The sequence below is a fragment of the Salmo salar genome, chromosome ssa10 (genome assembly GCF_905237065.1).
Source record: "Salmo salar chromosome ssa10, Ssal_v3.1, whole genome shotgun sequence".
NCBI lineage: Eukaryota > Metazoa > Chordata > Actinopteri > Salmoniformes > Salmonidae > Salmo > Salmo salar.
In genome coordinates this window covers 13,703,201-13,715,733 of record NC_059451.1, presented here as the reverse complement: position 1 = coordinate 13,715,733, position 12,533 = coordinate 13,703,201, and the positions used below count along the sequence as shown (strand labels likewise).

At 42.7% G+C, this 12,533-nt stretch overlaps 1 protein-coding gene across 2 annotated transcripts in view; it reads left to right on the top strand.

Annotated features, from left to right (window-relative positions):
* LOC106613556 (FYVE and coiled-coil domain-containing protein 1) overlaps window positions 1-12,533 on the top strand; it is a 61,707-nt gene that overhangs the window by 42,266 nt on the left and 6,908 nt on the right. For both annotated transcript variants that reach the window (XM_014215940.2, XM_014215939.2), the window contains exons 15-16: window positions 8,119-8,211; window positions 11,818-12,028. In XM_014215940.2, the coding sequence (XP_014071415.2) occupies window positions 8,119-8,211; window positions 11,818-12,028 (304 nt within the window). The remainder of the gene's footprint in view (window positions 1-8,118; window positions 8,212-11,817; window positions 12,029-12,533) is intronic.

Here is a 12,533-nt window from a genome sequence, read left to right as displayed (position 1 = left end):
TTGAGACTTAGTGTTTGTTGTTCTTTCAAGTATACAGTGATTCTGCGGCTACCGTATATCAGTAAAGTATTATGTTTATCCTTAAGCACTGATTCCTCGTCTGGTCTCTTCTCTGCGCCTGGGTCCAACCTAACCACCTCACAGGTTGAGCAGAATGAATTGAGCAAAACTGTTAAGACAATAGCCCACAGCCTATTGAATATATGATGCCATTGTTATCATTAGCTTCAACATACATTACTGTTTCATTTAATTTCACCTATGGAATTACCTGGATTTCTGCATAAATTAGTGATCATATTTGATCTGATCTTCATCAAAGTCACAACAATAGACAAACGCAGTGTGCTTAAACTAATAACACATAAACAAGTATACGTTTTCATGTCTTTATTGAACACACCGTGTAAATATTCACAGTGCAGGGTGGAAAAAGTATGTGAACCCTTGGATTTATTAACTGGTTGACCCTCCTTTGGCAGCAACAAACTCATGCAAACGTTTGGACCATTCCTCTTTACAAAACGGTTTTAGTTCAGCAATATTCTTGGGATGTCTGGTGTGAACTGCTTTCTTGAGGTCATGCCACAGCATTTCAATCGGGTTGAGGTCAGGACTCTGACTGGGCCACTCCAGAAGGCGTATTTTCTTCTGTTGAAGCAATTCTGTTGTTGATTTACTTCTGTGTTTTGGGTCGTTGTCCTGTTGCATCACCCAACTTCTGTTGAGCTTCAATTGGCAGACAGGTAGCCTTATATTCTCCTGCAAAATGTCTTGATAAACTTGGGAATTCGTTTTTCCGCCGATGATAGAAAGTTGTCCAGGTCCTGAGGCAGCAAAGCAGCCCAAAACCATGATGCTCCCTCCACCATACTGTACTGTTAGGATAAGTTTTTGATGTTGGTGTGCTGTGCATTTTTTTCTCCACACAGTGTTGTGTGTTCCTTGCAAACAACTCAACTGTAGTTTCTTCTGTCCACAGAATATTTTGCCAGTAGTGCTGTGGAAAATCCAGGTGCACTTTTGCAAACTTCAAACGTGTAGCAATGCATTTTTTGGACAGCAGTGGCTTCTTCCGTGGTGTCTTCCCATGAACACCATTGTTGTTTAGTGTTTTACGTATCGTAGACTTGTCAACAGAAATGTTAGCATGTTCCAGAGATTTCTGTAAGTCTTTAGCTGACACTCTAGGATTCTTCTTAACCTCATTGAGCATTCTGCGCGGTGCTCTTGCAGTCATCTTTGCAGGACAGCCACTCCTAGGGAGAGTAGCAACAGTGCTGAACTTTCCATTTATAGACAATTTGTCTTACCGTGGACTGATGAACATCAAGGCTTTTAGAAATACTTTTGTAACCCTTTCCAGCTTGTGAATAGCAAACTCAAATTTTGTGAGTGTGTTTTATAGGGCAGGGCAGCCCTATTCAACATCTCCAATCTTGTCTCATTGATTGGACTCCAGGTTAGCTGACTCTTGACTCCAATTAGCTTTTGGAGAAGTCATTAGCCTAGGGATTCACATACTTTTTCCAACCTACACTGTGAATGTTTAAATTATCTATTCAATATAGACAATAAAAAGACAATAATTTGTGTGTTATTAGTTTAAGCACACAGTGTTTGTCTATTGTTGTGACTTAGATGAAGATCAGATCAAATGTTAGGACCATTTTATGCAGAAAACCAGGTAATTCCAAAGGGTTCACATACTTTATCTTGCCACTATATTTAAATATTTCCAATTTCATTTTTTTTTTGTTACATGTAATCTTTTGGTTGGACCATAATGCATAATAAGCATCATCAACAGGGGGAACATATTGTGTGTACTCTGATAAGCTGTGGAAAGAATACATTCATTTACAAGACCTGTTCACAGAAAATGTAATTGGTCATAAGAATGGCCTGAGATCAAAGTCGATATTCAGACCACTAGGGGTCAGTGTTTTTTAACAGGATATCCAGTCGGCCTCCCTCTGTAGTAGTAGGACCTCCATGTTACCTCCGCTCCTTGGTAGAGCAACATGCTCAATGCCTGTGTATTTGAGGGAGGAGATTGAATGGTTAGCTTCAACAAAGTGGGCTGCTACTGGATAGTCAGTGTTCTTACACCTGATTGAGCTGCGGTGTTCAGCTATGCGTTGTTTTAATTGTCTTTTCCACATGAACAGGTGATGAGAGAGATTACTCCCTTTGTCTTGCATGGGATGATAACCCTAACAGGGATTTTTTGACCGGTGTGTGGATGTCTGAAGAAGGATGTTTTTATAGTGCTATTGCACTGGGCACATGAGCCGCATTTGTATTTCCCATTTGGAATGGGTGTCAAGAGTGTCTGAGTGGGCTAACGGGGCGGGTCAGATCTCACCAACCTATCCCTAATATTGCGACCACACTTATAGACTACCAGTGGGGGGCTCCTTGAAGAGGTGTGCAATTTTTTGGTCTGATTGCAGAATATGCCAGTGCTTTTTCAGGATTGCTTTCATTTTCTCCGAACACTTGGTGTACTTAGTGCAAAACACTGTTGCGTTGTTTTTCTTCTTTGGTTTAGTTTTTAGCAATTCCTGTCTCGGTTTTTGAGATGTTTTCATCATTGCAGTATTAAGAGTTTTGCCCTTGTAGCCTCTCATTTTGAATTTATCTGTCATTTTCTTAGCATTGCTGTCAAAATCTGACTGGTGGCCACAGATTTGTTTAACCCTGCATAACTGTCTATTTGGTAGACCATTCTTGGGGGGAAAGGGATGCATACTATCTGCACATAGCAGGGTATTTCGGTCTGTGGGCTTTGTGTATAAGTCTGTATGTAATGCATCATTCTCTTTGATCCATGTCCAGGTCATTTATTTTTCTCTCATCAATCTGCGTGGGGAATTTGAGATATTCAGAGCTCTCGTTTTAAGAGTTTGGAATTAATTTAGTTCCTGCTGACTTCCTTCCCAGAGCACAAAGACATCATCTATGTATCTCTTCCATGGGATGATTTTTTTAGAAAGTAGGGGGTGTGTCTCTGTTTTGTAAATGAGTGCTTCCTCAAATTGCATAAAGTCAGTGACTTATGTCCATGGTGGTCCCTATTTTCTACATATTACATATATAATTACTTAGATGCAGACACATTATAGAGATAGAGACAAAAAAAAGCTCAACCTCCAGATGAGTATGAGGGGGGAATTTAAGTACAATTCTTACATGCTTGTTTGGCTGATAGCTTATTCTTTAGATGTTTGGGGCTGCTGGTGAACCATGATGTGCAGGCATAATCAAAGTCACAGTGGACTAGCGCACTTGTCCGAGTCTTTAGGGTGTCCATAGCTAGGTTTCCATCTAATTTACTGGACATTTTGAGAAATTTCATGTACATCCATATGCATTCAGATGCAACCTGGCACAGCCAGCGCTATCAATAAACAAGGGATGTTGGCCAAATGAGCCACATTTACGTGTCCTTAAAAACAGCCTGTAACAAATTAGGGGGTTTAGGCTACTTTCCTAAAACCTATAGGCTTAGATGTCCACTGTATGATATTGATATTTTAATACAGTTGAATTGGAAGTTTACATACACTTTAGCCAAATACATTTAAACTCAGTTTTTCACAATTCCTGACCTTTAATCCTAGTAAAAAATCCCCGTTTTAGGTCAGTTAGGACCACCACTTTATTTTAAGAATGGGAAATGTCAGAATAATAGTAGAGAGAATGATTTATTTCAGCTTTTATTTCTTTAATCACATTCCCAGTGGGTCAGAAGTTTACATACACTCAATTAGTATTTGGTAGCATTGCCTTTAAATTGTTTAACTTGGGTCAAACATTTCGGGTAGCCTTCCACAAGCTTCCCACAATAAGTTGGGTGAATTTTGGCCCATTCCTTCTGACAGAGCTGGTGTAACTGAGTCAGGTTTGTAGACCTCCTTGCTCGCACACACTTTTTCAGTTCTGCCCCCACATTTTCTATAGGATTGAGGTCAGGGCTTTGTGATGGCCACTCCAATACCTTGACTTTGTTGTCCTTAAGCCATTTTTCCACAACTTTGGGAGTATGCTTGGGGTCATTGTCCATTTGGAAGACCCATTTGAGACCAAGCCTTAACTTCCTGACTGATGTCTTGAGATGTTACTTCAATACATCCACATAATTTTCCCCCCTCATGATGCCATCTATTTTGTGAAGTGCACCAGTCCCTCCTGCAGCAAAGCACCCCCACAACATTATGCTGCCACCCCCGTGCTTCACGGTTGGGATGGTGTTCTTCGGCTTGCAAGTGTAACCGATATGAAATGGCTAGCTACTTAGCGGGGAGCACACTAATAGCGTTTCAATCGATGACGTCACTCGCTCTGAGACCTTGAAGTAGTTGTTCCCCTTGCTTTGCAAGAGCCGCGGCCTTTGTGGAGCGATGGGTAACGATGCTTCGTGGGTGTCAGTTGTTGATGTGTGCAAAGGGTCCCTGGTTCGAGCCCAGGTATGGGCGAAGAGAGGGACGGAAGCTATATTCTTACACAAGCATCCCCCTTTTTCCTCCAAACATAAAGATGGTTATTATGGCCAAACAGTTCCATTTTTGTTTCATCAGAACAGAGGACATTTCTCCAAAAAGTACGATCTTTGTCCCCATGTACAGTTGCAAACCGTAGTCTGGCTTTTTTATGGCGGTTTTGGAGCAGTGGCTTCTTCCTTGCTGAGCGGCCTTTCAGGTTATGTCAATATAGGACTCATTTTACTGTGGATGTAGATACTTTTGTACCTGTTTCCTCCAGCATCTTCACAAAGTCCTTTGCTGCTGTTCTGGGATTGATTTGCATTTTTCGCACCAAAGTACGTTCATCTCTAGGAGACAGAACGTGTCTCCTTCCTGAGCGTTATCATGGCTATGTGGTCCCATGGTGTTTATACATGCGTACTATTGTTTGTACAGATGAACGTAGTACCTTCAGGTGTTTGGAAATTGCTCCCAAGGATGAACCAGACTTGTGGAGGTCTACAATTTTTTTCTGAGGTTTTGGCTGATTTCTTTTTATTTTCCCATGATGTCAAGCAAAGAGGCACTGAGTTTGAAGGTAGGCCTTGAAATACATCCACAGGTACACCTCCAATTGACTCAAATGATGTCAATTAGCTTATCAGAAGCTTCTAAAGCCATGACATAATTTTCTGGAATTTTCCAAGCTGTTTAAAGGCACAGTCAACTTAGTGTATGTAAACTTCTGACCCACTGGAATTGTGATACAGTGAATTATAAGTGAAGTAATCTGTCTGTAAACAATTGTTGGAAAAATTACTTGTCATCCACAAAGTAGATGTCCTAACTGACTTGCCGAATCTATAGTTTGTTAACAAGAAATGTATGGAGTGGTTGAAAAATGAGTTTTAACGACTCCAACCTAAGTGTATGTAAACTTCGACTTCAACTGTATATGATCAACCTCACTAGATCATCTTTGCTCCCACTTTAAGCAATGTCCAATCTCAAGCTAGAATTGGAGATACCAACTATGACCCTTTTTAAATATCTAGGCTTTGACATTATTCCCTCTAGATAGAATTGTGTAGAGGAACTACAAACAAGTCACTGCTGCAATTACAGACCTAAAAAACATGTATCATTTACTTGGTTCGTCATTCTTTTTTTATTTGCATTTACAAACCACTATTCACACTTACGGAGTCCCATGGGGTCAACCACTCCACCCACTTACAAAATGGTACTATAGGTAACAACAACACAAGTTGAAGCTTTGTATCCAATCTATATAAGAAAAAACTACTAGAAACCCTCCATAAACCAATGGGAATAATTAAGGTATGTAACATGGGTCTTAACCATCAACAAAATGCAGACTAGAAAAGAGTCTGAAATAATATCCCAATGTCCTCCCAAAATGTTTATTATAAATGAATACACTAATGACTCTGCAAAAACGTTGCCAATTTAACTCAGAATTATGAAATTTGGCTCACATGCTCAGGGATATGAGTCAGTTTGGCTGCATAGGGGCGCTGTTGGACAGGAAAAATCATTCACGCAAGCATATTGGCTCATAGCGGCGATATTGTTTGAGCAAGAGTCTTGGAAAATATTGTGTTTGAAGATGTGCATCGATATTAGCTATATACCAAATTTGGTGCCTATCAGTCCAGAGGTTCTGTAGAAGAAAATGTTTGAAAGTAGTCAACGTCATTAAAAAAAATCCAAAATACATTGAAAGAGTATTGCTTGATCTGTTTGATTTTGAGTTTTGATCATTTGCAAGCGTGGTAAGCAGTACAGAAGTACCTTATCCTATGGCAATGTTTCCAATTTGTCCTGCTGGCAGTGGGCCCACAGCTTGAACCCCGGCATTGCTTCTTGCAGCTATATTTTATTTTTGATTTTGTTTGGTATTTTCTCTTGTATGCATGTTTTTACTTTCTACCTTATTACGATTCTTTCTCTATGTACTTTTTGAATATTATTGCCTGTCTGTGATCTGAACCCCTCACAAGAAAAAAAAAAAAACACAAAGTTGGTCGCAAACGAAAGTTCAGTGTGACCTTCACACACTCTGCTGCCTTCCATTTGTAGACACCCGCTGCTGAAATGATTGTGAATGGAAGTCATAAGCACACCAAGAAGAAATCCCGGAGTTAAGTGGGAAAGAAAATGACCGTAAATGTATGTATCGCCGGTGATTTAACACGTTCAGGTTGGGGAGGGTAGTATGTTTGTTCCCAGGTTTACTATATAATGTCTTCTATCCTAGCTAAATTTCCTCATCTGCTTGCATGCGCCTCCCCTATATCAAGGTGTTTTGGTACATCCATTATGCACTCAGCTTTTCCGCACGCTAACTATACCACACAGGTCAATATAGTCTACCAGTCTGTCTAGCCTGCCCTTTATCCACCCTTCATAGTGGCTTTAGTGGTAGGTGGATCGTTTGTCCAGATCTGCAATATGCTAACTAGCAATCATACCACACATAAAATCATTAAAAGCTGGACCAATTTTCAATATAAGCGGAGATGCCATGGTGCGTCATTGCGTACGAAAGAACAGTGAAGACATGAGACACACAGCTCAAAAAGCTGCCCTATTAGTCTTGTTTGGGGACAATACAATTATCCTACATAGACTTAGCCTAAAACACCACATTATAATGAATAATTGCATTATTGTTTTTAAGTGACTTAAACATTCTACTGTAGGCTGTAAACCGCAACTGTCATTTGAACAACGGCGCAAAAGCAGTGTGATTTGAATATTTCATGCCATTCATTCCATTTGGACCAATTGTGGGTCTACTCTCAACAGTTCATAAGGTATAGAAAGACACAGTAGCAGCCCAGCCTGTCGTATAATAATGTGGCCAAATATGCTCCCAGCAGGCCTAGTTATTCAGGAAAGCTTGACACCTGCTCTGCCTCCTCTCTGATCCGAGTGGCTATTCCTCGCGTACCTAGAACCCAAAACGCTTCAATATAGCCTAAATATTTGTCATTTAACTTTTAGAATGTATTTCCTTTTATGTGTGGCATAAACACAACCAGTCACAATATTTGAATCTGATTAGGCTACTTCAAAGTCTCCTGTAGGCTACCTGGGCGCGTTCGTCCGGAATATAATCCAGCATCCAAACTGTGCAGATTGATGGTGTTGAAATTGCAAACCATGCTGTTGAAGCGCCCAAAGTCAATATGATTTGCTTATTAGTTGTGGTGCATTGGCACAGAAACCTGATGGTGGAACTTTTGTTGCAAATATTTTATATGTTTATATATAGCATCAAATTGGCAAAGTCGATATCCACGTCTTCAAATACAGGGTCACTACAGTTATTGCTATTTGCACTGATGTAGTGGTAAAAGAATAGGTGGGTAAACTCTGATCGGCAGTCACAGTGAAAAAGTTACGTTCCCTATACATTTTTCCCTAAAAGGCGGGTAAACGGTCATGCAGTTTTACCCTCCAATACGCCACCGGTTATTTGTGGTTGTAAACATTACGACCACAGTATGGTTTGGTTCGGCCCTAAAGTCTTAATTAGCCGATAGACACGGTAGATGTGTGGTAATGAGAAGCTATGTGGTAAATCAATACTGTCTTTTGTAATGTGACCCACGACCTGCAGAGGTACAGGAGACACGACCCCAGATGACCCAGAAGAGAATGTGTCCACTCTGCATGATGCAGAGATCGCCCTTCTCAAGTCTGGAGAAGTCACGTGAGTCCAGAACTTTGTGCACACACACACACACACACACACACACACACACACACACACACACACACATACATACATACATACATACATACATACATACATACATACATACATACATACATACACACACACACACACACACACACACACACACGTTGCAGACCTTTCACTGAACCCGAATAACACATCAACAACTAACATTTCTGATGTTAATAATAGCACTACTATTCCAGCTTCCTCTGCCAGTACTTTCTTTTTCAATTACAGGCAATTTCAGGACTACACTGAATCCCGGCCAAGACTGGCAGTGTATTGTGTGAGAGAACTCAAGTTGAAATCTCAGTCAAATCAAATTACTACTCTTCCTCTAATATGTGAAGATGGCGCCGGAGAGGATGGCTGCTGTTTTATTGGCTCTTATCCAACCGTGCTATTTTGTTTGTTTTTCTGCGTTGTTCGTAACTTGTTTTGTACATAATGTTGCTGCTATCGTCTCTTATGACCGAAAAGAGCTTCTGGACATCAGAACAGCAATTACTCATCTCGAAGAGTTTTTATTTAATGAGTCGGATGGGAAGGATATGCTCCAAACACCCTAACAGGCCCTCATCCCCGTCATTCACTGGAGAAGGAAACTGAGATTTCGCAGAAAGAGATCAGGGTTCCTTGTGAGGACCAGGCGACGAGTGGCTAATCTGCCTTTGCCCTCCGTACTGCTAGCTAACGTGCAATTGCTGGAAAATAAATGGGACGAACTGAAAGAACGTATATCCTACCAACGGGACATTAAAAACTATAATATCTTATGTTTCACCGAGTCGTGGCTGAACGACGACATTAATAACATACAGCTGGCGGGTTATACACTCTATCGGCAGGATAGAACAGCAGCCTCTGGTAAGACACGGAGCGGGGGCCTATGCATATTTGTAAACAACAGCTGGTGCACGATATCTAAGGAAATCTTGAGGTTTTTCTTGCCTGAGGTAGAGTATCTCATGATAAGCTGTAGACCATACTATCTACCAAGAGAGTTTTCATCTGTCTTTTTCATAGCTGTCTACATACCACCACAGACCGATGCTGGCACTAAAACCGCACTCAATGAGCTGTATACCGCCATAAGCAAACAGGAAAACGCTCATGCAGAGGCGGCGCTCCTAGTGGCCGGGGACTTTAATGCTGGGAAACTTAAATCCATTTTACCAAATTTCTATCAGCATGTTAAATGTGCAACCAGAGGGAAAAAAACTCTAGACCACTTTTACTCCACACACAGAGACGAGTACAAAGGTCTCCCTCGCCCTCCAGTTGGCAAATCTGACCATATTTCTATCCTCCTGATTCCTGCTTACAAGCAAAAATTAAAGCAGAAAGCACCAGTGACTCGGTATATAAAAAAGTGGTCAGATGAAGCAGATAAACTACAGGACTGTTTTGCTAGCACAGACAGGAATATGTTCCGGGATTCTTCTGATGGCATTGAGGAGTACGCCACATCAGTCACTGGCTTCATCAATAAGTGCATCGATGACGTCGTCCCCACAGTGACTGTACGTACATACCCCAATCAGAAGCCATGGATTGCAGCCAGCATTCGCACTGATCTGAAAGGTTGAGCTGCCGCTTTCAAGGAGCGGGACTCTAACCCAGAAGCTTATAATACAGGATTAAGATCGAATAGTACTACACCGGCTCTGATGCTCGTTGGACGTGGCAAGGCTTGCAAACTATTACAGAGTACAAAGGGAATCACAGCCAAGAGCTGCCCAGTGACACGAGCCTACCAGACGAGCTAAATAACTTCTATGCTCGCTTTGAGGCAAGTAACACTGAAACATGCATGAGAGCATCAGCTGTTCCGGACGACTGTGTGATCACGCTCTCTGCAGCCGATGTGAGTAAAACCTTTAAACAGGTCAACGTTCACACGGCCACAGGGCCAGACGGATTACCAGGACGTGTACTCCGAGCATGCGCTGACCAACTGGCAAGTGTCTTCACTGACATTTTCAACCTCTCCCTGACTGAGTCTGTAATACCAACATGTTTCAAGCAGACCACCATAGTTCCTGTGCCCAAGAACACCAAGGTACCCTGCCTAAATTAATACCGACCCGTAGCACTCCCATCTGTAGCCATGAAATGCTTTGAAAGGCTGGTCATGGCTCACATCAACACCATTTTCCCAGAAACCCTAGACCCACTCCAATTTGCATACCGCACCAACAGATCCACAGATGATGCAATCTCTATTGCACTCCACACTGCCCTTTTACACCTGGACAAAAGGAACACCTATGTGAGAATGCTATTCATTGACTACAGCTCAGCGTTCAACGCCATAGTGCCCTCAAAGCTCATCAATAAACTCCTCCCTCTGCAACTGGATCCTGGACTTCCTGACGGGCCACTCCCCAGGTGGTAAGGGTAGGTAACAACACATCCGCCACGCTGATCCTCATCACGGGGGCCCCTCAGGGGTGCGTGCGCTGTCCCCTCCTGTACTCCCTGTTGACTCATGACCACACGGCCAGGCACGACACCAACACATCATTAAGTTGTGGTAGGCCTTATCACGACAACGATGAGACAACCTATAGGGAGGAGGTCAGATACCTGACTGTGTGGTGCAAGTACAACAACCTCTCCCTCAATGTGATCAAGACAAAGGAGATGATTGTGGACTACAGGAAAAGGAGGACCGAGCACGTCCCCATTCTCATCAACGGGGCTGTAGTGGAGCAGGTTGAGCGCTTCAAGATCCTTGGCGTCCATATCACCAACAAACTAATATGGTCCAAGCACACCAAGACAGTCGTGAAAGGGGCACGACAAAACCTATTCCCCCTCAGGAAACTGAAAAGATTTGGTATGGGTCCTCAGATCCTCAAAAGGTTTTACAGCTGCACCATCGAGAGCATCCTGACTGGTTGTATCACTGCCTGGTATGGCAACTGCTCGGCCTATGACCGCAAGGCACTACAGAGGGTAGTGTGTACGGCCCAGTACATCACCTGGGCCAAGCTTCCTGCCATCCAGGACCACTATACCAGGCGGTGTCAGAGGAAGGCCCTAAAAATTGTCAGAGACTCCAGACATCCTAGTCATAGACTGTTCTCTCTGCTACCGCATGACAAGCGGTACAGGAGCGCCAAGTCTAGGTCCAAGAGACTCCTAAACAGCTCCTACCCCAAAGCCATAAGACTCCTGAACATCTAATCAAATGGCTACCCAGACTATTTGCATTGCCCCCCGCCCCCCTTCTACGCTGCTGCTACTTTATGTTATTATCTATGCATAGTCACTTCAATAACTCTACCTACATGTACATATTACCCCAATTACCTCAAAAACGGTGCCCCCGCACATTGACTCTGTACCGGCACCCCCTGTATATAGCCCCGCTATTGTTACTTACTGCTGCTCTTTAATTATTTGTTATTATTCTCTTACTTCTTTTTGCGGGGGGGGGGGGGGGTGTATTTTCTTAACTGCATTGTTGGTTAAGGGCTTGTAAGTAAGCATTTCACTAAGTTCCACCTTTTGTATTTGGCGCATGTGACAAATAAGAGTTGATTTGATTTTGATATGTTGTGTTTCCAGTCTGGTCGTCCCTCTCAGCATCGACGACATCTCTCAGTTTGGCGATGGCTCCCGGGAGCTTTTTGTCAAGTCCAGTTGCTACAGCGTGATCTCCATCGTCGTGGTCGATTGCAGCCCCACCGTGAGCTGGATGTTCTCCTCGGAGCCCAAGAGCATCTCGTTCAGCATGGTGTACCGCGTGACCGCCGACGTCCCCGTGGAACAATCCAAGGTAGGACAACCACGCCCCAGCTTAGCTCTTAGATCAGTGGTCAATCACCAACCCTGGTCCTGGAGAGCTACTGTGTGTACAGGCAGGTTTTTCTGCAGTCATCAAGGCTTTATTTGATTTAGGGGATGTGTCAAGCGTCTCGGTTTGGGAGAGTTGATCTTCTAGGATTAGGTCTCCCCTGTCTATGGGGGCGGCAGGTAGCCTAGTGGTTAGAGCGTTGGACTAGTAACCGAAAGGTTGCAAGGGCAAATCCCCGGGCTGACAAGGTAAAAATCTGTCATTCTGCCCCTGACCAAGGCAGTTTACCCACTGTTCCTAGGCCGTCATTGCAAATATGAATTTGTTCCTAATGGACTTGGCTAGTTAAATAAAGGTCAAATTAAAAAATAAATAAATATGTCATCATATTTGTTGTGATCTTAGAGGAAAAACTGATCCTAAATTGGCACTTCTACTGGGAAACGTTTAATACGTACAATATCTTGGGCCTGTTTTACATTTCCCC